The sequence below is a fragment of the Candoia aspera genome, chromosome 14, assembly GCF_035149785.1.
Source record: "Candoia aspera isolate rCanAsp1 chromosome 14, rCanAsp1.hap2, whole genome shotgun sequence".
NCBI lineage: Eukaryota > Metazoa > Chordata > Lepidosauria > Squamata > Boidae > Candoia > Candoia aspera.
Genome location: NC_086166.1, coordinates 1,435,212 through 1,459,174, shown reverse-complemented (window position 1 = coordinate 1,459,174; position 23,963 = coordinate 1,435,212). Strand labels below are relative to the sequence as shown.

General features: G+C 52.7%; 1 protein-coding gene across 1 annotated transcript; it reads right to left on the bottom strand.

The window, feature by feature from the left end:
- Window positions 1-265: 265 nt before the first annotated feature.
- FLII (FLII actin remodeling protein) lies at window positions 266-23,371 on the bottom strand. The gene is made up of 30 exons (XM_063315031.1): window positions 23,268-23,371; window positions 19,945-20,055; window positions 19,305-19,376; window positions 19,133-19,213; window positions 17,878-17,963; window positions 17,036-17,197; window positions 16,322-16,425; window positions 15,777-15,952; window positions 14,559-14,716; window positions 13,621-13,705; window positions 12,221-12,368; window positions 11,829-11,962; window positions 11,501-11,713; window positions 10,575-10,754; window positions 10,201-10,283; window positions 9,486-9,560; window positions 9,255-9,338; window positions 8,669-8,840; window positions 8,207-8,311; window positions 7,434-7,625; window positions 6,111-6,299; window positions 5,737-5,876; window positions 5,036-5,306; window positions 4,236-4,390; window positions 3,545-3,605; window positions 2,765-2,893; window positions 2,555-2,661; window positions 1,649-1,754; window positions 1,433-1,498; window positions 266-417 (listed from the first exon to the last, which is right to left on the bottom strand). The coding sequence occupies exons 1-30, from the start codon at window positions 23,328-23,330 to the stop codon at window positions 283-285; spliced, it is 3,843 nt and encodes a 1,280-aa protein (XP_063171101.1). The 5' UTR covers window positions 23,331-23,371; the 3' UTR covers window positions 266-282.
- Window positions 23,372-23,963: the final 592 nt, after the last annotated feature.

Here is a 23,963-nt window from a genome sequence, read left to right as displayed (position 1 = left end):
GGGCCAGGCTTCTACTTCACGACTTGGGAGGAGGGAAAAAAAGGACATTTGGTTGGTATTGGACAGGGCAGCTGAAGGTTGACACTGTGGGGGTGGGAGGGGGGAGGCCCAGGCTCACTCCATCTCGCTGAATAACTTTTGCCCCAATCCGCTGCTTTAAGAGTAGATGTTGCCGTGAAGGGCAGGGACGGTCCAGCCAGTGCTGGGACAAGGCTGCAAAATCCAAATTCCCGTTTGGGCCCCTCCCGGCAGCAGGAAACGGAGGTTCTGAGCCAAGCGCCGTTAAGCCAGTGGTTTCCGGAAAATGCTCCAGGCGTGGAAGCAGCGAGTAAACGGAAGCGGTTCGTTGCCCTTGCGGACCAGGCGGAGTTTCCGGGGCCGGGCCGGATCCTTCGAGCGCAGGTGCTGGATATACACCTGAGGAAAGGGGCAAGATTTAAGATTACCCAGCCCCAGCAAAACAGAGACCGGAGAGCAGGATTCGAATGCAGTTCTATCTGCGGCCTCTCTTCCCCAATTTGGTGCCTTCCAGCCTTTCGAAAAAGTCAAGATGGCGGGCGTGGCGTGACTGCAGCTCTGCCCCTGGCATGTGAAGAGAGATTTGGGAGTCAACTGTATAGGTTGACTCCCCCACCTTCTGCTGGACCTGGACTACTCTTTCAGTCCTCCCCGGCACTACGGCCATGCCAACTGCAGATGATGGGCGCCGGGGTCCAACGCATCTTGGTGCAGCTAGCCTGGAGGCGGCTTCGGGAGGTTGAGAGAAGCGAGTTCCTTTCTCCTCTGCTGGCAAGTCATGCCGAAACCAGAGGAGGAGGATTAGCACCGACACGCAGCGCTAACCCCTGAAGCGTTATCGTCAGGGCCAGTTTGGTCTAGTGCAGCCTTTGCTCAACCCTCGAAATATTTTTCAGGCCTCAGGGAACCCCTGCCCATTCAGGCTCAAATATGGGTCAGAAGTCACAAAATTATGATACTCGTTTCATGGGTAGGTCTGTCTATATGCATTAGTGGTGCTCTTGAATGAAAAATAATGAAACTTACCTCTTTAATGCAAAGTTGGCCTAATTTGAAATAATTTTTTAAATAAATTGTGATCTCCCAGGGAACCCCTAATGACCTCTCATGGAACCCAAGTGTGCCACGGACCCTGGCGGAGAAACCCTGGTCTAGGGGTGAAGGCTCCGGGCCAGAAATCAGGAGACTGTGAGTTTCAGTCCCGTCTTAGGCCTGAAAGCCGGCTGGGTGACCCTGGGCCAGTCTCTCTCTCTCAGCCCAACCCACCTCACAGGGTTGTTGCAGGGAAAAGAGGAGGAGGAAGGAGTATTAGGGATGTTTGCTGCCTTGAGTTATTTATAATCATAATAAATGCATGATGAAAAGTCTAAAAAAAAAAAGGCTCTGGATAATGGATCCGCAGAGTCGCCCTTACCTGGCAAGCTTTGAGGCCCAGCTTGATCTCCACTTGGCTTGTCTGCGTCCCCACCCACATGTAGACCTAAAAAAGGAGATGTCACCAGACGGTGTTTTCTACAGGAGGGAGAAAATCCACTTCCGCAAAGGGGGAGTCTGTCTCCTTGTCCCGTGACATTGAATGCCAGACCCCCAGCATCCCGGGGATCCCTCCCGGGTCACGCCCCATGCTCACCTCGCAGCCATTGTCGAGCAACATGATGTCGTCATCGGCCAGGTCATCCTGACAGAAATCGGAGCACTTTTCGGACACCGCAAAGTAGCCCTTCTCGTTGGAGCACCTGGGGGTGGGGGGGACAGCCAGAAAACAATCTTATGCCTAATGAGAGAGACACGAGAGCGAAGAGGGAAGACCAGCCCCCAGGAGCAAATTTGCTCTGTGTTTTGGAAATCCTTGGATTCTGCTCCGCTGCAAATTCAGGGCTTGCTGGATTAGTACAAATTTGGAACGAAAAGCTGCCGCCTTTCCCAACCGGCTGCTCTCCAGAGAGGGCGACCGTTTGCTCCCATAATCTTTGGTCAGGGCGGTCAATGGCTGAAGATAGGGGAACCGAGGGGCCACAAGCAGGGCGCGGGTACGCATGTCAAAAAAGTCAAGATGGTAGCCGTGAGTGGGCAATCACAGCCCTGCCCCTCCTTTGTTTTCTTATAAATTTTATTAACAGTTTTACAAAGAAGATAAAAACTAACGCGAGCTAATAAAGAGTAAAGAAAAAATGCAGAAAGAAAGAGTAAAGAGAAATAGAAAGAAGACGCTTCCGATTTCCTTTGCAGCAAATATAAGTACAACTACAAAATTATGTCTTACTCTGATTTTTTTTAAAAAAGCTAACTTTTTGCTATTATCCAGTCTTTTTTCCTAGCCCCGCCCTTTTTTCCAGGCATCCCTGCCCGCATGCACACAGGAAGCCAGGATGGGAAAGACAGCCTTCTGGCTGCATGGAAGTTTTTGAAAATAGTAAGAATTTTCCCTCGGGAAACTGCAGAAGCCGTGGCCCTTTCTGAGCTTCCTCCCCAGCAGGCAGCTAGGAAAGTTCTCTTGGGGAAGAAGGGATCGGCCACAGGTGACCCACCAGCTCACCTGAAGAGGCGGGAGAAGTTCATGTACTCGGCGTCTCCGTCGTAAGGTTTCTGGGCCCCGATCCCAACCCAAAAGAAATTCTCTGGTTCTTCTCCCTCGTTGATCACCTGCAAACCCACAAGGGGAGAGGAGTGAGGGTGGGGGAGCAAAGGGGGACAGGACTTGCCGGCCTGTTGCCCCACCCAGACCGCCTGCCGGCGCAGGCCTCACCTGTTTACTGTAGGAGTCATCAAACATGTGGTTCATGATATCCTCGGCCAGCTTGGCTTCGTCTGGGTTGGCAGCCCGGCCGACCCAGGTGTACACGATGCCCTGGTTGTCAGCGCTCTCAAAGGGAACCTGCAAGGAGACAGGACTGTGATTGCTGCAGAAGCAGCAGCTCATCTCTGGAGGCTGTCGTACCAAACCGCCAAAGCGATGCTGCGATGATTCAGATCAAAACTGAGTGCCCTTGAAAGACAGCCCTAACAATAAACAGGATTCAATAACTGTACGGTCCTTGTTTACCGACCACAATTGGGACTGGCAACTCTTCATGAAGCAGTCACTAAGTGAAACAACTGTGCTTATGATCTGACTTCAGCTTTCCTTTGCTTTACCGAGCTGCGAAGGCTGTAAGTGTGAGGATTGGTCGTAAAGTTACTTTTTCATCACCACTGTAACTGTGAATGGTTGCTAAGCGAGGCAGTCGCTAAACAAGGACTACCTGTAATCATTTTAATTAATGGGCATTCTGGGGGAAACCATCAGATGCATTAGGTGAGCCTTCTCCTGCCTGGTTTTCAAGAGATGGGTTCAGACTAGAGTTGCTAGAATTCAGAGCCAACAGCTGTATGAAAGTGGCAGCATTTGGGAGCCCCCAATTCAGGGATAGCTCTGCCCCAGAAGGATGCATTTAATTCCAACAGCCATGCTGCATTTTGCAAAAGAGCAGCAGATGAAAAAAAAAAAAGGATCTGCTGCCCAGGTGGGCCTTGGACACTGCATTACCTTCAGGATGAAGCAGAATTCAGAGTTCAGAAGGCCGGAGTCCGTGTTGATCTGGATGCACCTGGAGAGGAAGAAGGCATGGAACCCATCAGGCACACACACACGGACACAGGGGAAGAACAACCGCTATCTTCCCATTCCTGGTTTTGGAGCATGGCCAGAGAAGAGTGACCAAGAGGAAAAAAACAAACTTTAATTCCCTTTCGTTCTCAAGGGAAGAGCTGGAAGAGCAAGGAAGCCAGTTTTGGCCAAAGACAAGATGCGTCCTGAAGATAACCAGTCTGGTGTTGGATTGTGGAACAGGCTGTCTCTGAAGGTGGTGGGAGACAGGGTTTAGCGGAGGCTGGCCAGCCCCCGTTTAGAAATGCTCAGCTTGCATTTGAGGTGGCCGATCCCCAAATCTGGGTTCCAAAACCAAACACTTGTGTAACCCAGGTGGGGGATCTAAGAGACGGGAGAACTTCCAGAGATTCCTCCTCCAGGTTTCAGCAGGACCTCAGTCCCCTCTGAGGCTTCGAATGCTCTCAGCAAGGCCAGAGGTCCAGGACCTCAATCCTGCCCATTCCTCACCTTTAGGGAGGTGAGGTCGCCAAATTCCCCACAAGCCCCAAAGCTGTTTTGGCAGCGAAGAGAGAGGACAACGCCTGTACAAAACTTGGGTTAAAAAGAAGGCGGGGGAGCAGGCCCTCACCGGGTACAGAGCGCGCTGCCGTTGGTGCGGATGTGGTAGAGGCTGGGCTGCAGGCTGTCGTCCTTGGCTCTCCTTCTGCCCTTGTGGATGATGAATTTCCTCTTGAAGTGGGACAGGAACTTGGGGTTCTCTTGCTGCTGCGTCATGCGCACAACCTGGAAGATTTGGGGTGTGTGTGCGCGCGCAGAAATCTCAGCCACACTTGGAACGGGGAGATGAATTCACCCAGAGCATACAGGCCTGGCTGCGGGGCCTCGATTGCTACTTGCAGATGGCCAAGGGTGCAGTTTTGAAGTGTGAAAAAGGGACACACAGAACCATCTTGCACAGTATTGAACTCTTAATCATTTTTTTTAGAACTGTCCTCCCCAAGCCAGATTAATCAGAGAGCAATTCCCCTTCTGGCTGGGGGATTCTGGGAGTTGAAGTCCAGCATATCAGGGCAAGGCTATTTTAGCATCCCTGCAGCAGTCTTAAAGCAAACAAATGTCCAGAACAGTTATCTCTGCCTTTGTCTGGCCAAACACCCGGGTCAACAATGCCAGATATGGAGGACAGCATAGTTTAGTCCAGCTCAGCTTCTAGAGCAGTGTTTCTCAGCCTTGGCCACTTGAAGACGTGTGGACTTCAACTCCCAGAATTCCCCAGCCAGCCATGCTGGTTGTGGGGTTCTGGGAGTTGAAGTCCACACGTCTTCAAGTGGCCATGGTTGAGAAACACTGTTCTAGAGCGCTGCGGAGAGGGTGGACATGCCCCATCCCCACTCTCCTTCCGACAACAGGGATGATTTTTTGACTCACCTCCAGCTTGCCAGGGAAAAGGCTCTCAAATTTCTTCTGGAGGCTGAAAGTGAAGGTCAGCCACCCCATGTTGGAGGCCTCACGGCCCTGCCAGAAATAAACCACGCACTGGAAGTCTTCTTCTGCCTGCTTCTCTTCCTCTTCCTCCTCCTCCTCCTCCTGCTCCTCTTCCTTCTCGGCGTCGTCCTCCCCCTCAGCGGCCCCTTCCCCTTTCTTCTTCTTCTTCTTCTTCTCCTCCTCGTCCTCCTCACTCTCCACGGGGATCCAGTACCTTTCGGGGCAAAAGCACAGCTCCTCAAGACCTGCCGGCTGCTCCTTCCTCTCAAGCAGCCTCAGCAGAGGAGATGTGACTGAGCCACCTTCTCCAGCACGAGGATCGTGCATTCAGATGCAGCTCCGAGGGACGGAGACCCCACCGAACTCCAGAGAGCATCTAAAAGGAGGGATGGGGCTGGCCAGGCATCTAAACCCACGTGGGACTCCCTCGGAAGGGCACCTCAGCAAAGAAGGCCCTGCTCATCCACGGACAGGCAGGAGACCGAATGCAACGCTGGGGTGAGAGAGGTGCATTTCTGTAGAAACGTCTGTGGTCCACCCACTTCCCTTCTCTGAGCAACACCGGTTTGGACAAAGGGGGAAAACGGAACAGGAAGACTTCCCAGGGGTCAGAAAGGGCCAGGAAGGTTGAGGAGACGACCTACCGGCACAGAAAGACGTAGCAGTCCTGGGCGTAGAAGTGCCCAAACTCCTCTTCGGGCAAGCGGGCAAACTTCTTGCTCTCCAGGACGAAGCCTTCCATGCCGTCCAGATCTTCATTCCAGTCTTCCATGAGCTGCTCTGCCTGTCGAGGGAGACGGAGGAAGTGCAAAGACCGAAGAAGTTCCCCCTTCGGTGCGGGGAAATGCCCTCGGGGTCTCCAAGAGGTGCTTCTTCCCTTTGCCTGGAGCAGACCTATTTTTGCGTGAGTTTAGGCTGCCCCACATCCGGTGTCTGGAGAACGCCTTATCTATTTTCATGCAGGAGAGCCACGGGGGAGGGGGGCAGATTCTGGCTCTCCCCGCCTGCCAGGGCCTACCTCGCTCAAGGGCATTGGGGGCTGGCGTGGCAGAAAGAGGGCGGTCAGGTCAGCCTTGAGCTGGTCCTTCTTCGCGGCATCCTTCTGCACTTTCCCCAAGAGCCCGCTGGGCTGGTGGACCGCCTCGGCGTTGCGGGTGTAATCCACCTTGAGCACATCGTCCCAGTTCTTGAACTTGGATTTGAAGACCTGGCAGGAAAATGGGTCCACGTCAGTGCCAGAAAGTCCAGATACGCCAGAAGAAAACTATGCCAGAGGTTCTCACTTTCGAAATTTTGGGGTAACAGTTTCCCTCCACAACAAACAATAAAAAAAGGAAAAACTCCTTAAAAACTAAATCACATACTAATCAGAAGTATTCTTACCCATATAAAGACGTTGTATCATACAATTAAATTAGTAATATTTTCAATAATTTAATTAACTGCGCCAAAGTTTGGCAGCCATTGTGGCCCCAGCTACCATCAAAACACTTAAACAGACCATATATACTACCTGTACCTTGCTTAACAACCACGATCGGGACTGGAATTTTGGTTGCTAAGCAAAGCAGTCATTAAACAAATCCAACCAGATTTTACTACCTTTTTTGCGCTGGTCATTAAGCAAATCACCGTGGTCATTAAGCAAACGTGTTTGTTAAGTAAATCATGCAGTTCCCCACTGATTTTGCTTGCCAGAACCCAGCTGGGAAGATTGCAAATGGCGATCACATGGCTGCGGGATGCTGCAATGGGCATAAATACGAACCAGTTGCCTAGCGCCCAAATCGTGATCGTGTGACTGCAGGGACACTGCAACGGTTGTAAGTGAGAGGCCTGGTCCTAAGTCGGTTTTCCCAGCACTGTTGTAAGTCTGAACCATCGCTAAACAAATGGTCATTAAGCAAGGACTACCTGTATTTATTTCTAGCATCTGCTGCCCTTTTCTTCAAAATGTTCAAAGTGGTCTGCAGCTAACAGAACATGAGTTCCAAGAATCAGGAAAAGCCAAGAACCGAATAAGGGACCAATCAAGTCCAGCGGAGGGCCCTGGCGAGACACGGCAGGCCTGAATCCCAGACCCCCCAGGCAGCCGCACGCAAATATACAAGCTGGGTCCGTTTTCTTGTAGGAGCATCTCTTCAGCTGGGGCCTTGGTCCTCCAAAGCCTCAGCTGAGGCTAGAAGAAGCCAGATCACTTTGCAAATTCTGCCCCCTTACTTCCCGAATCCTGAGGCACCCAATATGTATGCTCCCTCTCCCACCAAGCGGGCAAGCAGCTGTTCTACAAACATGGCCCGGTTACAGTCCTTTGGGAGCAGATACTGCCACTCCCACCGACCTGGCACTCGGTCCCCTCCAGGTTGCGGATGACCATGGCGTGCTTGGGGCGATGAAGCATGCTGCACAGCTCCTGGCCCAGTTTGAGAGCAGCCGCCCGCACCAGGCGCGGGGACTTCCGGCCGATCCAAATGAAGACGTCTGACCAGCAGTCCAGAATGTAGACCAGCTTGGTGTCCAGCAGGCTCTGGAGCTGCCAAAGGAGAAGACAAAAGCAGGAGGTCGGCATTCAGCTGGACCACTTGAAGTCTCCTTTCAGGACTCTTGGAAGTTAGCAGACACCCAAAAAAACAGGTTCTAGACTATAGGTAGTCCTCGACTTATGACCACAACCAGGACCAGAATTTCCATTGTAAGTCATTGCGGTTTTAAGTCGAATCGCCACATGACCAGACCTGATTTTATGACCATTTTTATGGTGGTTGTTAAATGAATCCAGCTTCCTCAATGGTTGTTTTTTGCTGGAAAATGGCAAAAATGTCACAAAATGCGATCGCGTGACTGCAGGACACTGCAACCGGTCATGAATGCAGGCTGGTTGCCAAGCACCCAAAATCCAATAATGTGACCGCGGGGTGGTGATGCGACATTTCATGACACTCTTTACAGCGCTTTACAGGCCATAAAGCACCCATTCCAAGGCCGTTGTAACTTCAGACCATTGTTAAACGAATGGTCATAAGTCGAGGACTACCTGTACGTTTAATCAGAAATCATCTAGGACATCTATTCTGCCCCCATCACCACCTTGCCCTGTTGCTCCCAGGGTCCTACCAGTCTCATTTCTGGCAACAGGTCCACCTTTGGCCTTTTCTTGTGCTCGACAGAGAGCCTGTAGTTGATCTGGGGCAACTCCAGGTAGCCCAGGCCCAAGCCCACCTGTGCAGGAGGAGGAGGAGGAGAAGCGGAAAGAGCATTTACCCAGAGAAGGACGCAAGCAAAGCACCATTAGACCGGTTTTAGCCATCCTGGGTGTGATCACAACCAGCATGACATCACTGATTTTCCAAACTCCCGCCTGCTCTCAAAATTGACACCTTTAGCCTTCAACAGCAGAAAACTAATGAAGGTCTAGAGCTGGTATCTGGGGATACAGATTTGATTAGGAGTAACACAAGAAAAAGGCACATTTCTGGAAACCCCCCACAGAAACTGCTGGAGAAGGGGAACCTGGCTGTCAAGCTGCAGGAGTCCAGCCCCTTCCCCCTCTTCCTTTCTCCCCAGCCCCCTCCTCACCTTGTACAGCTTGGGTCTCGGTGGCTTGAAATCGTCCGGGACGTTGGCCTTGATCTCTTCTGGCTGCCCACCTAGGATCTCCCAGAACTCGGGCGACTCCTGGGTCTGAGTCAGCAGCAGGATTTCCGCCTGGCCCTTCCGCTCGTTCTTGTTGATCTTCTCAGCAAAGAGCCTGAATTTGGGGTGGGGAGGGAGATGTGGCAGGGGATGGATCCAGGACCAGCACAACGGAAGAGAACCTGGATCTCGATAAAGGTCCCAGGTTCCGACTGCGCATCTCCGGTTCACAGCTGACCCAACCTTTTTGTCCAACGCTAACAGCCTCCAAAGCTCTATCTTTTCAACGGTTGCTTTTATGCAGCCAAGCTCCTTCGCTTTCTGAAGGGGAGAGTCTGGCTAGAGTACTATTCCCCCCAAAAAACCCCCACCAGTCAGGTTCCCTTTGAGTCTATTTGGGGGGGGCGCTGGCAAAAACGGCAAGATAAAACAATAATGACAGAACCAAAGTCTATCTAAACGCATCTCTGTGGAGCTCCTCCAGATGTTTCAGAGACCAGCTGTGTCACGCCCTTCTTTTGGCCCTCACCTGGCTTTGGTGGTACCATTCAGGGTAGCCTGGCTGCCCCTCCAGATGTAAATCTCAAGGCCGTGGTCCAACAGGAAGACAAAGCTAGAAGGGGTGAAGGAAAGGGGAGAGCAGAGAGACGTTTCTTTCGATAGCAGTGGCGTTTTCCCAGACGAAGCCCGATCTGCCCCACGGCAGCCTGAGCTCCAGACCGCAAAAGTCAATCGAAAGAACGTGATCGCGAATATTTACCGAGGATCCAAAGCGGCTGCTTTCAACGGAACCGGTTCCAATTTTATATTCTTCTTTCCATAAACACGATAAAGCCTGCATTGAAATTGCCGAAACATTAGCTTGATCGTATCCATTTTGGGAGGAGGGGACAGAGAAAACAAAAATGAATGTTGTGCAATTGATAATCAATCTTTCTCTCTTCAAAAGAAGAGGGCATTCAAAAAAGGAGGGTTGATGATACATAAAATAGCTACCGCAGCCTCAAAAAACGATGGATGGGATTTGGAGGTTGCTATCACAGGCTAGAAATGAATATAGACTGGAGATCTGCAAGCCAGCTACTGTGGCGGCAAGCCAGGATAGCAGGCAAGTCCTCCCACATTGCCAAGAGAGCTGCCTGTTTTGACCTCAACCCCAAAGACATCCACCGTGCCCTGAAACCCCACTAGATCAGGGTTCCTCAACCTTGGCAACTCGAAGCTGTGCGGACTTTAACTCCCAGAATTCTGGGAGTTGAAGTCCGCACAGCTTAGAGTTGCCAAGGCCGAGGAACCCTGCATTAGATAATCCTAGCTCGTGGGGGTGGCAGGTGTAGGAAAAGCGGAAAAGTCTAATCAGGCTCATCTTTTTCCTCAGGTGGTTCATGCCGTTTTATCCGACCCCAGAACGTAAGAACCGGTTTCACCGCCAGCCCCTGGAGCAAAGCCTGTTTTGGGGGCCGCTTCAGGCTTACCTGGTGACATAATGGCTGTCTTCCACAGTGTAGAAGCCGCTCGCTGAGCCCCCTTCTATGTAGGAGATCTCGTGATCAAAGACCTGCCAGAAGTTGCAGAAAAACTGATTTTTAAGAGCAGGGGGACAAAAGCAAATCAAGGTTAAGGCGGTCCTGCAACCACCCCAGACCGGATACACGGGCCTGCTCGTAACCCTGTCCCCCTCCCAGCACCGTAAAAACTCCTTTTCACGTGAGGTCCCTCCGTTCCGACTTATCCTCTTTCCTCCGTTCACAATTCCTTCGGGCAGGAGACCGTCCCTCTCCTGCGGCTCCAAAGGCCTGGATCTTGGCAAGTGCCTCGGGGACGGAAGCCCACGGAGGACGGCTCGTACCTGGATGAACTCGTCGCTCTCGTCGCCCATCTCCTCTCGGGCGGTCCGGCACTCGGCCCCCAGGAAGTTGCGCAGGTTGACGGCGTGGATCGCCGAACAGGCTTTCTTGTCAAGGGAGGACTCCTGGCCAATCCAGTAGTAGATCTCCCAGTTCAAGGAGCCGCTATCGTCTAGGAAAGTCTGGAGACGAGCAATTTTCAGTTAGGGAGGGATAAAGGACTATGGCTATCTCGATTCTCTCTCTTCCTCTGTGTCGGTATTTGCGTTCTTTCTCTATCTCTGTTTCTATCCCTCCCCTTCTCGGTGTCTCTAGAAAGAATTTTCCACAAGGGCCAGTCTCCCTTGTGATCTGCTCTCCACAACCTTGAAATGAGGCCAGATGTGGTCTTTTTCAACTTCTGTACAGGTAGTCCTCAACTTACAACCATGATAAGGACCAGAAAATTTGTCATTAAGTGAGGCACATGTGATCGCATCCAATTTTATGACTTTTTTGCAGTGGTCGTTAAGCAAATCACCACGGTTGTTAAGTGAATCATGTGGCCTTTAAGTGAAAATCACATGGCCGTTAAGAGAATCATGCGGTCATTAAGTGAATCGTGCGGGTCCCCATTGATTTTGCTTGTCAGAAGCCAGCTGGGAAGGTCGCAAATGGCAATCATGTGGCCCCGGAAAGCTGCAACTGTTGTAAATACATGCTGGTTGCCAAGCGCCCGAATTTTGATCATGTGACCGCAGGGATGCTGCGACAGTGCGAGGACTGCCTGTGAGTCACTTTTCCCAGCACAGTCATAACTTCAAACAGTCACTAAACAAATGGTCGTAAGTTGAGTACTACCTGTAAAGTGGGGTAGAGAACACTGCCATAAACCAGTCGCAGACAGGTAAGTCAGGGCTGTGGAAGGATAAAAGCGACACCCCCCCACCTTTAGAACAATGTAGCAGTCAGCTTCGTAGAACTTCCCGTGGAAGGTCTCGTCCAACATTACGGGCACGAAGTTCTCGATCTGCCAGATGGTGATCCCCGGGAGCTGGCCGACGTCCTCCGTGAAGAACTCCGAATAGTTGAGCTGAGGTTTCTCCAAACTCTGGTCCCAGCGGCGTGTCTTGAGATCTGTGTATCTTAGATCTCCATTCTCCTAAAGGCGAAGGGAAGTGAGAGGAAGGGAAGGCGGCCTTCCCGTAGCCCGTATTTCAGCTTGCGTGCTTCCCGCACAGCCATATGCGTCCCTTGTCCCTGAACGGGCCCCTTACCTCCATCTTCTTGTTCTTCTCCTGGGCCACGTCGGACATGCCTTTCAACACCTGCTTAGCTTGATCGTCTTGTGCCGAGTCTTTGCGCCTCCGCAAGCGCATTTTTCGTGCCATGGGGTCCTTTGGGCTGCTCCCTGGGAACCACAGGAGGGGAGAGAGTTTTAGAAAGCAAAGACGGGGAAGAGAATCTTGGATGAGGTAGCGAGATCCGGAAGATGGTCCCAAGAGACAGGTTTCAGGGAGAGATGTGGAACGAGCCTCTAGTTTACAAACCAGAAGGAAGTTCTTGAGGATCGCGTGGAAGTCAACGCTGTGGCCCTCTGCTGTAGCTACTTGCTGCAGAAGGCAAGACGACCACGCGCCTGAACCCAAAGAGGGGGTCCTGGGCTCACCTCCTGCTGCTGCTGCCACCGTGGCCGGAGAAGCCCCAGCCAGCCGCAACTGATTCTGCAGGGAGAAGTCAATGTTGTACCACTCTGAAGTTCGGTCTACAGGCTTAGGGGGCATCACCAGGTTTGGGTTCTCCCGGACATCCAAGATCTGCAGGCCAGAGAAGGGGAACTCGGTCAGGAGCAGAGAACACAAGAGGTTTTTCAGGCTGTGATCTGAGAATGTATGATGTACAGGTAGTCCTCGACTTATGACCACTCATTTAGTGACCATTCAAAATTACGGTGGCACTGAAAAAAGTGACTTGAGACCAGTCCTTGCACTTATGACTGTCACAGTGTCCTCACAGTCACACGATCAAAATTCAGGCGCTCGGCAACAAACATGTATTTATGATGGTTGCAGCGTCCCAGGGTCACATGATCGCCATTTGTGACCTTCCCAGCTGGCTCCCGACAAGCAAAGTCAATGGGGAACCACATGATTCACTTAACGACCACACAAGTCACCTAAACGCTGCAGTGATTCGCTTAACAACCACCGCAAAAATGCCATAAAATTGGGTGTGATCACGTGATGCCTTGCTTAACGGCTGCACTGCTTAATGATGAAGTTTCCGGTTCCTATTGTGGTCGTAAGCCAAGGACTACTTGTATTTCAATCACAACCCACTTCCCCTTGCTGTGCCTGAACCCTCAACTCTGCTCTAGAACACAAATTCGAGGCTTTCTCATGTCCCTTCTCCAAAGTTTTTTCCTCCTTAGCCTAATCATGCTAGATGAAACATCAACCCACCACCCATCTGCTGCCCCCCGCTTCCCTCCCGCTATTCACGCCACTGGTCGGCAAGCGGGATCGGACGCCCTGCTTGTGGAAGCCCAGCCGTTTCAGATACCCAGGGCGGGTGACCCGCGAACCAGCTTCCTTGGCCCCCAGGAATCCCATTCCCGGAGGGCGAGAGACAGGCCTTCTGAGCAACGGGCGAGACGGGTCAGGGGCAGAAGGAGAGCGGAAAAGGAAAGCGGCTCCTGAACGAGCAACGACGGATGTGCAAACACCCAGCAAAAAAAGCCACGACTGGTTACAGTGAGGCCTCCATCCAGGCCATAAACGAAGCAATCCGAAGAAACCCCATGCAGTGGCCAGTGGCTGAGGAGTCCCAGGCACATTTCAAAAACTAAAAGCCACATTTTCCGATTGTTAGGAGCCCGGGCATCACTCTTTGCTCTGCTCCTGCTTTTGCTGCGACACAGAGCTTGGTTTTGATTTTACAGGGGTAAGCCGCATCTCTAAGCGTGCTCGTCTGCAACACCGGTCCGAGGAGAAGGACCCAGCTCTGATTTGCAGGATGCCGCATCCTTCTCCTCTTCTCCGCAAGACTCCCCTGCTCCTCAACGCTCACCTCAACGTCAGTCAGAAAATGCACCGCTTCGGGCAGGGTGACCAGGCGGTTCTTGTTCAAAACCAGTTTCCTGAGCTTCACGCACCTGTGGAGAGAGGGGCTTCAGGGGTCGCCTTTCCAAGAAGCCCAGCTTTCCCGGAGGGGGACGACCGCGCGAAGGAAGCGAGGGACCGGCTGTTCTCGCCTCCCTCGCGGTACAAGCCAGACTGCCAGAAATCTGCTGTCCCTGGGAACCAGAGCTATCTTTTTCAAAATTTATTTTTAATTAATTAATTAATTAATTAAATTTTGCCACCGCCCATCTCCCCTCAAAGGGGGACTCTTTGCTTTTTAATGAATAACAACAACAACAAAAAAAAACAATGATAATCCTGATGGAGACACATACGTTGCCATGGAGGGGGGAAGAACATAAAAAGTGCTTTATGGAAAAAGTGAAAAAAAAAATGCAACAAAAAAGAAAAGAAAACATTATAGCAGTAACCAGTTACAATTCTATACATACCCATCTAACAGAAATACTATTCAAGGACGCATATATTTCTAATACAACCGTAGAACTATTTTTTTTTAACCTACTATATTCTGTGTAAACAAGTTCCGTATTTCATTCTACTTGTCCGTACAAAGTCTACGTTAGAAGGGGCAAGGGCAATAAGGTCCTCAGTCCTTTGAGCGAAGGGGGCCGCACATTTATCTTTCCAAAGCTGCAACATCAGCTTTCTGGCCATAGTGAGGGCACGGAAAATCCATTTACGCGTCCAATTGTCAGGTTCCATGTACAGGTATATAATTCAACTTTATATCCTGGCAGCCCATTCTCAGCCAAAAGAACATAAAAACCACCCACCTGGGGAGCCCATCGTGCACACCATCCCTCCCACATCAACTGGGCCGCACACTGGAGCCACATGGCGGAGGGGCAAAGGGCGACGTACCTGCACAGGCTTTCGGGAATGAGCTCCAGGTTGTTGTTGGCAGCCATAAATTCCTCCAGGCTGGCCAGCTTCCCGATGCCCGAGGGGATGCCATCGAAGTCCAGCTTGTTGGAATTCAGGTAGAGCTTCTTCAGTTTGGTGAGTTTGCAGATAGCCGACTGGAGGGGAAGGAATGGATGAAGAGTTAGTCAAGTGGAAGGACAGAAGGCTCTGCTCGTTCATTTGGCAGTTGCTTTTCCACCAAAGTGTGCCCAAAGATATCCACCGTGGCAGAAAAGATTGTAGTTGTATCTATAAACATCGAACAAAGCGGTACTTAATCATAATTAAGTACCATTTACTGCGAACCGCCCAGGGTCCCCCGTGTGGGGGAGATGGGCGGTGATAAAAGTGTGATAAATAAACGAACAAACAATGCAGTGGGGGGGATTTATTGTTTATTGCTCCACATCTCCTATAGCCATATACCTAGAAGTCGGCGGTTCCCAAATATCTCTGCTTTTGCTTGCCCGTTTTATGTAAGAGTGGCATATCCACCAGAACAGCTTTACCTGCCAAACCATCTTGCCCATTTAATGCCACGGCACCTTCCTCATGAGTTATATCCACCCGGGATTGGCCCCTTTCTTCCATCAACGCACGGCCTTCGACTCACAAGCTGCTATCTCCATAAGTTGCAACTTTCTCAAGGATGCCGGCAAGGTGTGTGTGTGTTTACAACTCTCCCCGTTTTAAGTGGGATGCACAGTCAGAATGATAATCTGCCGGACTGGCACCTACACTTCTCAAAGGCTAAGTGCGCTGCCTGACAAAGGGTTCTTTCTGGACCCAGGGATGCCCAGATTCCTGTACGTCCCTGTCTGTATTCCTATCAGTTATAAAAACCATTTTTTCCCCGATGGCCAAATGCTCATCTTCTACCACTGTAACTCTATATAGTCTCTGTGAGTCGGGTAGCATATAAATTTAATAAATTCTCATTAAGTTGTTGCTGTTGCTGTTGTTGTTATTATTATTCTGGAACTTGGTTGACGGAGCTCTGGTGTGCTTTGTTCTTAAGAGCAGACCAGTGACCAGCTAGATTAACCAGCTCGCTTTAATAAAACACGATTGTTAGCAAAACGATTGCTGGCTCCTCTCCGGCTGCTGGCCTGTTGTTGGGTAGTCTTCAGTAGCCCAGAGGAGGAGCAATGTGGTCTACGGGGAAGGGGCACCCACTGGTAGGGATGTGAGCTGGTTCCTCGAGAGGTTGAGGCTCTCCAGCTGAGCCCACTGGTCGATGCAGAGGGACAGCTCCGCAATCTGGTTGGTGCTCAGATTCAGCCGCCGCAGGCTGGCCAGCGTGTAGAGGCATTCCGGGACCCGGCTCAGGTCGTTGCACGAGAGATCCACGTCTGCGCGCGGCAAGGAGAGAGACCAAGGTTAACGAAGAGGAGGGTTCCCTGGGGGAAGGGGTCTAGCTGGTCCCCCAGGACTGCAAGTTCTGGGCGCAAAAGCGTCACTACTCGGCAAGGAGCGACCTCCTCCCAATTTCAGGGCGTTTATTTCTACCGCAGCGAGTAACTGCGCACCATTCTCCAGGACACCAGTGGACTGGAACCACGGTTCCCTCAATCCTCCACCCAGCTGGAGGTCACAGGGCTGGACGTCCAACGCCCTGGGAGGACGCTCAGGGGGGAAGGGCTGCTGGGATCAAGTGGAGCCTTGAAAGGTCCCTCCCTGGTGGGACGAAGACCACGGCATCCTTCCCGTTCCACCGGTACCTGCCAGGCTGGCCAGGCCCTCCAGACTCGTGGGCAGGTTGCTCTGGGTCCGCTGCGTGTTCCGAAGGTGGAGCGTCTGCAGAGCCGTCATGGCGGGGAGTTGCCTTCAGGGGGAAGAGCCGGGTGGGGTGGAAAACAGCATGGGGAGGACGGCTTAGGAAGGACTGCCGGGTGCAGGAGAGCCAGGCGGGGCTCCTCCTTGGCATTCGTCAGCCTGCCTTTTCTCTGAGAGCTTGTGTGTGTGCGCGCGTGTGTGCATGTGTGTGTTTTCCTCCTGATTTCATCCCCGTAATAAAAGCCAGACAAGATGGGGTCAGGGGTCAGAGTCTTCTAGCAAACACTGAACCATAGGGACTAGCCACCTCCAAATGAGCACAGGTCGTCCTTGTTTAGCGACCACAATTAACAACAGTTGTTAAGTGAGGTGGCTGCTCAGCAAAACCGTGACTGTGCTTACGTTCTTACTTCAGCTTTCCTTTACTTACAGACCTGTGAAGGTTGTAAATGTGAGGATTGGTTGCAAAGTTACTTTTTCATCAGTCATACCTGCGAACGGTCACTAAACAAGGCCATCGCTAAACGAGGACTACCTGTAAAGGAAAGAGACTTCCCTCCCTGGCCAGTGTCTTGGCTTGGAAACAGGACCCTCCTTCCCGCAGGGAACAAGGACGGAGGAAAAACTGCAGAAGCCTCCCTCCCTCCCCCGCCTTTTACCTGAGCTGGGCGTGCAAGAGAGGGTTATTATTCAGAATTAACGTCTGCAGGTGCACCAAGCGCCTCATCTGGGGGGGCAGACTCTCCAGCTTGTTATCACTCAGATCCAGGTAAAGCAGGTCTGTCAGGTTGATGAACAGCTGGTTGGGGATATTATCTATGCTGCAGGGGCAAAACGGGAGTCGGGGTGGGGAGAAGGAAAAAGACAGACACGCCTTGTTTAGGCTGTCAGGCAGCTCCTGGCTGAGGCCACCTCCTCGCCCGCTTGCGAGCAAGACGCTTCAGCAGCAAGAGGTTGAAACCGGCGTTTGCTCCTTAAGGAAAAGTTAACGGTCTCTGCCCCAGACACGCCGGGGAGCCTCCCACAGCGGCGGGCTTGACCCCGGGCCTAGAGGCCGCTGCGCCTTGGAGGTGACGTGTTCTCGGCCTAAACCGCTGTTTGCGCAGAGCTCCCCTTGGCTGGCAGAAAGGGAGCGCAGGCATTTAAGATGAAAGGAGAGAAATTGGCGGAGTCTGCCAAGGAAGTTTGCCCGACATTTTTCAACTGCCCTCTACGTTCTGGTTTGGGCAACTGATCGTTATCGTTTGCTTTGCTTTAAGCTTGCATTTCAGCGAAGGGAAAAAGGGAACGCGGCAGGCACCCTCACAGACCCGCAGACAATCTTCTTCTTCCGCAAGGGCAGGAAGGAGAGCAGTTAGCTGAGTGGCACGCAGTTGCCAGCATCTCTGTTTTATTGGCGGCTACGCAAAACAGGGCGCAGAAGCTGAGTTTAACCTTCAACCTTCAACCCTGCCCCTGAGCGCCATCCTGCCCAGTTGCCTCCCCACTCCCCGAGTCTCACCTGTTATGTTTGAGGTTGAGCACGAGGATATTCTTGGCGTTCTCAAGCTCCCGGGGGCACTCGGTCAGCTGGTTATAGCTCAGGTCCTAGGGGAACGAGAAAGCCAGGGCAGGAAAATCAGAGCATGCCCGCTGGGGAATTCTGGGAGTTGAACCCCACAGGTCCTAAAGCTGCCAAGTTGGACAAACACTGGTTTAGAGCATCCCTTCTTTTCTCTTTGCGCTTCCAGAACCGGATGGGTTGGGATGGCTGCTGACCCGGAGCATTTCCTCAAAACAGGCTGGTAAGAACTGTCGCCCCATCCTTACAAGACCTGTCCCTTTCCAGAGGCCTTTCCAGGTCTCAGGGAGAAGCAGTCAGAACTAAGCACTCTGAGCCACAGGTGTCTGGTGCAGGCCACGATGTCATCCACCACGCGGTGACGTCATCATGCAAAGGATATATCTATTCGCTGGGGAAGGTGAGGCGAATTCAAATCCGCACTGAGCTATGAAGGTCCTTGGAGTAAGGGAGGCTTCTCTACAGGTAGTCCTTGACTGACGACCACAATCGGGACCACAAAACTCATCATCAAGCGGTGCAGTTCTTAAGTGAGGTATCGCGTAACTGCACCCGATTTTATGATCTTTTTTGCCACGGTTGTTAAGTGAATCCGGCTTCCCCATTGATTTTGCTTATCAGAAGCCGGCTGGGAAGGTCGCAAATGGTGATCGTGTGACCCTGGGACGCTGCAAACATCATAAATGCAAACTGGTTGCCAAAAGCCCAAATCTTGATCGCATGACTGTGGGGACGCTGCTACGGTCGTAAGTGCAAGGACCGGTTGCAAGTCACTTTTTTCAGCACTGTCATAACTTCAAACAGATGTGAAATGAATGGTCGTAAGTCGAGGACTACCTGTATAAGTTGGTTGCAATGACTAAACGTGGGGGATAGGAAGGGTGGGAAAGAGAACGACCGCAAAGTTTCCTGCAGAGAAAGCGGGACATCAATATCCCATTTATCTGGAGGAGGAGGAGATGCCCCCTCCCACGATCCGAACCAGAACCCTGTTCTAATCCCCGAGAAGCCACCGCTGATCTTGCAACACACCTGGTCTCCTTCCAGGTGTCCTTTCCAGGTGAACGACATTTGCTGTCTAGGAAGGCAGGGGGTCCCAGCCCCATAACAGGCAGCCCAGGTTAAAGGCGGTCCAAACGGGGAGTCCCCCAGCTCTCAGGAAGAGCCTCAGCTGCGAACCGGAGCTGCCACCTACCAGGACCGAGAGGTCGTCCAGCTGGAAGATCTCGTAAGGGATCCCGGAGTTCTTCAGTTCGTTGGCCCGAGCGACAATGGCCTGGGAGCAGCAGGAGAGAGAAGGGGAGGTCAGACCTGCCTGGCCGCCGCACGGGGGGCAACTGGGGGAGCCTTCAACGTGGAGGACCTACCCGCAGGCAAGGGAGGCTGGAGAATTCTCCATGGAGGGTGGTCAGGTTGTTGTGGCTGACGGACAGATGCTCCTGTTGGGAGAGAAAAGCAGGAGGGCCTGGGTCTGGGGGCTGCATGTGGGGCTAAGGCAGGGCTCGGTGGGCAACAACGGGCTGTGTTCACACGTGCCATTCGCTGCTGACCGAGCTAGCCAGGTTCAGCGCTGGGTCCAAACCCAATCAAGCAGGACTGGCGTGGACTGGCCTGCAAAGGGAGCAGGAGGAAGGGGGGAAAGTTCTTTGGAGGAAAATCCCGCCCCCTCCCAAACCTCCCTGCATCCCACCTCACTAGTCCTTAAGCCTGGAGGGGGGTTATCAAAAGCCACCCTGCTTTGGCACCTGATTTTAGCCTTAAAAAAGGAAACATGGAAATGTAAAAAGGGGAGGTAACAATAATAATACTTCATTGCAAAAATACAACTTTAGCAATTAAGGGAGATTAAAAAAGAATAAAAATAAAATAAATTAATCAAATAATGAAATAAAATAATAAATTAAACAAAACCCTCCTGTTTCTTTGGCCCCCAAGATTTTCCCCCTTTCCGCAGCTGTCCTCCCCAAAAAATCTCAGCGCGTGCCAAAGGACACGCTGATCTCTCACCAGCTTGTGGAGGGCAGAAAGCTCCTCCGGTAAATAGCAGAGGCCCGTCCGGTTCAGCTTCAGCCATCGCAGGCTGGTCATCGACTTCACGTGCTCTGGGAAGAACCCGCCCTGCCCCCCGGGAGAGAAATCAAAGCCACGGTTAGACTCGGAAACCGGCTGGAGACCTTTCTGGCTTCTTGGCTGATAGAAAGAGGCCAAAGCAAAAAATAAAAAATAAAAAAGCAAATTAACGCAGAAAGGTCAGGCATTGCCAGGGCTGAAAATCTTCTCAGATTCCACGCATGGCTGGATAAAATCTCCAGCTGCAAAGGCAGCACGCCTGCGTGCTGGGAACGATGAAGAGTGGTTTTTATATCCTGCCGATGAGCATCTATTTCCTCCAATTACAAATAGGGCCCTGATTAAACGGGCCTTTCCAACCAGTTTCTTTTTATGTTCAGCATCCAGAATGGTGTTCCTCAACCTTGGCTGCTCGAAGATGGGTGGACTTCAACTCCCAGAATTCCCCACCCGTCTTCGAGCAGCCAAGGTTGAGGAACACTGGTCCAAAAAGTGTAGGATCTCTCGGTGACTTTGTGCAGACCCTCCTCCATCTTGAGATGCTCAGACCCTCTCACTGCTCACGCACTGCGCTGAAGAACCACTCTGAGCGACTGATCCCCGTCTCAGGGAATTCACCGTCCGAAACGTTATCAGATTTGATCTGTTATCCAAGCAAGAGGCTAAGAACGAGTCACCGAGATTCAGCATCCAAATTCCGGCTCGCCCTCCCTGAGTTGCGTCACTGTTTATAAGCAGGGCCCGTGTGTCACTTCGGAAATATTCTTGGCCTTGATTACCTCTCCAAGCAAACACGCCCCCCACCCCCACGGGGCTCACTGCTATTTATAATGCGAATATTAGCCCTGTAAACTCTGCATGAGGAAGTGGGTTAGGAGACTGAGAAACCCAGGATAAATGGAAAAATCACGGAAGGCGGAAAGGAACCTAGGTAGGTTTATGTCTAGGAAACAGAATGAACCTTTAGCAAATAAATTGTGCAAGACTCTGTCATACTTTCTGGTTCACTGGCAATGAGCTAGCATGACAGGCATTTCAGCTTTCCCTAAATATCTTCCACGGGGAGTTGGGGAGGCATATTAACTTTAATAAATTATTATTGTAATTGTTAAAATATGAAGGGCTTTTTAAATTTTATGTAACCTGTCCGTGTCATCTCCACATCAGTTTGTGAATGCTGTATACGCTCTTTTTAACAAAATATTTATTTAGACACATTTGGAGATACAACTTTCCCAGATGCATACATTTTTTTGAGACCAGGCCCTTACCCTAATATCTGCTCCTCTGTGTAACTGGCACAAGTTTCCACTGATCTGCAGCATGAACTTTGGAGAAGGGTAGACACCCTCACCCGAATCCCAGGCTGCCAGCATTCTGTACATCCTCAGAAGAACTTGGGCAAGGAGGTCAGGTGAGTCCATCATTATAATTGCGTGCTTTTCTAAAGTTTTGGGTTGTGTTTCTCCTTGGCACCTTTATTTCATAATTAATTGTTGGTTGTTTTTGCACTGTTGGCTTTGTGTTACCCAAAGTTGCAATTGTGAGATGGGCTGCTACATTAATCGATTAAATAAATGCATTGATAAATGCCTTCAGCTGTATTAGTTTAGGAAGAACAAATTAGGCCAACATGGAAACCCCAAAAATGAACCTACCCAGTTCCTGAACTTTTTTGGCCTGGGGTCCTATGTCATTTTGGCAGTCAACCGAAAAAGCATGGACTAGCTGGAGCCAAGATAGATTAAAAAAATACATCATACAGTTCATAGGCCGCCTGGCTCCCAACAACTCTGGGTGGCTTACCGTCAAAAATAAAAAAATTATGAAACACAAAAGGAATCATGACCCCCCTTCCCAAAAACATACAGGTAGTCCTCACTTAATGACAATTGGGACTGGAATTTTGATTGCTAAACGAAGTGGTCATTAAGCGAATTCAACCAGATTTTACAACCTTTTGTGGTCATTAAGCAAACCATGTGGTCGTTAAGTGAATCACACAGTTCCCCATTGATTTTTCTTGCCAGAAGCCAGCTGGAAAGGTTGAAAACGGCAATCACAAGACCAAGGGAGGCTGCAAGGGTCATAAATGTGAAGTAGAAGCCAAGCACCCAAATCACGATCATGTAACTGCATGGATGCTGTGACGGTCGTAAGTGTAAGGAGTTCTCACAAGTTGTTTTTCAGCACCGTCATAAGTCTGAACTGTCACTAAAAGAATGGTTGTTAAGTGAGGATTACCCATATATCCAAAAAAAAAAGAGGTGCTTCTGGGCTGTCCCAGATCGGACTCTGCCAAGAGGAGATGCCCTAATCTACCACACCTCCTCTGTGAGGTCAGTTGACATTTGCGGCACTGAGTCACGGAACAAGCCACAGATGAGATCTTACAATGACCGAGGCACCCCGAAAGAGCCTGACTTCACAGGACCTGGATGAATCCATCCTTCTAATGTAGGGCACAAAATAGCCTCTAGGCATCACTGTGGGCGGACCTGGCCACCCCCCTCCCTGTAAAAAGGGCCTTCTGGATTTGGCTTTCAGGAAAAGGACCCCAAACCTCCAAGAGCAGAAGCAGTCTACCGCACGGCGCAAACCAGTGGCAGGGGGACGCAGGATGAGCCGCCACCCTCAATCCAACCAGCAGTTGGGTTTCCCGAAGCCTTGGGCTAGACCCGCCTCTCTCGACCTCAGCAACTTTAAGCCGGGGGACTCCAGCTCCCAGAATTCCCCAGCCAAGCACGCTGGGAGGCGAAGCCCACCCCCTTGGAGTTGCTGCGGTCGAGAGGCCCGGGGCAGGCAGGAAACGTCGCCTGCCTCGCCGCTCCGCTGGGAAAGCCGCCCCGCTCGCAAGCGGCTCGGGGCGGGGAGCCGGCGCCGACCGAGCGGAAGCGGCCCTCCCGCGGACGCAGAGGGGAGGCCCCAGGCTCCCGGGGCGCGGCTCCGGGGGGTCCGGGTCCCCTTCCTCCGGCGCCCCCCGCCCCGGTTCTCGCGACCCCTGAAAGGCGCCTCAAGGGCCCTTCCGCCGCAGCGGGGAGGCGCCTCGGCCGGCGGGCGCGGCTGCAGCGCGCGCGGGGGACCCCGACGCCCGTGCTCGCGGCGGCGGAGGAGGATGGGCGTTGGAGTCGCCCGCCGCCGGCAGGGGCGGCGAGCCCGGCGCTTTGCATCCGCTCCGCCCGGCGGGCGGCGGCGCCCCGGCCCGACAGGGCGTCCGGGGCGGGCGGGCGGGCGAGCAGCCCAGGCCCGGCCCGGCTCACCTTGAAGTCGTTCCCGCTGAGATCCACGCCGCGGATGAAGGGCAGCACCCCGGTGGCGGCCATGGCGGCGGCGGCGCAGCTGCCCGGCGGGGGAAGCGCGGCGGGGGAGGGCGGCGGCAGCTGCGGCGCCTCCTTTTCGCGGGGGAGGGCCAGACGGGGCGGGGCCTCCGGTTAACCCCTCCGTGGCGGGCCGCCCGGGGGGCTGACCGGGGCATCCTTTTTCTTTAATCGCCGCCGCCGCCGCGAGCCTTTTTCAGCGCAGCGGGGCCTGCGCCAGCAGCGGGCCGGGGGCGAGCGGCGGGCCCGGGCGCCCCACGCGAGGAGGACGCGGGCAGCGGGCCGCCAGCCTTCGCGGGGAGGCGGACGGGCAGCGGCGAAGCAGCGCCTTAGCCGGCGAGTCTCAGCGTCGGCCCCTTGGAGATGCGTGGACTCCACTCCCAGAATTCCCCGGCCGGCATTCTGGGAGCTGGAGCCCCCGCCTCTCAAGGTCGCCGGGGCTGAGAAGCCCGGCATCAGCCCGCCCGCCCCCTCCTTGGGCTTAGCCAGCGAGTCCCCCCCGGTGGGATCCGCTTCGCTGGGGTCGCAGCCTCCCCGCCGCCCGGTCGGGATCGACGCCTGCGGCTTCTGCCTGCCCTCCGCGCGCGCAGCCCGCCGCCGGGCGTCGCCCCCCTGCGCCCCCGAGGCGGCGCGCGGAAT

Bases quoted from the DNA above. Each gene is read 5' to 3' on its own strand.
- FLII (XM_063315031.1), bottom strand. From the start codon at position 23,330: ATGGCCGCCACCGGGGTGCTGCCCTTCATCCGCGGCGTGGATCTCAGC. The intron at 10,755-11,500 runs GTGGGGGGGTGT...GCTCGTCTCCAG, and splicing joins ACTGCTACATTGTTCTAAAG to ACTTTCCTAGACGATAGCGG. The intron at 9,339-9,485 runs GTAAATATTCGC...CACCCCTTCTAG, and splicing joins GCAGCCGCTTTGGATCCTCG to CTTTGTCTTCCTGTTGGACC.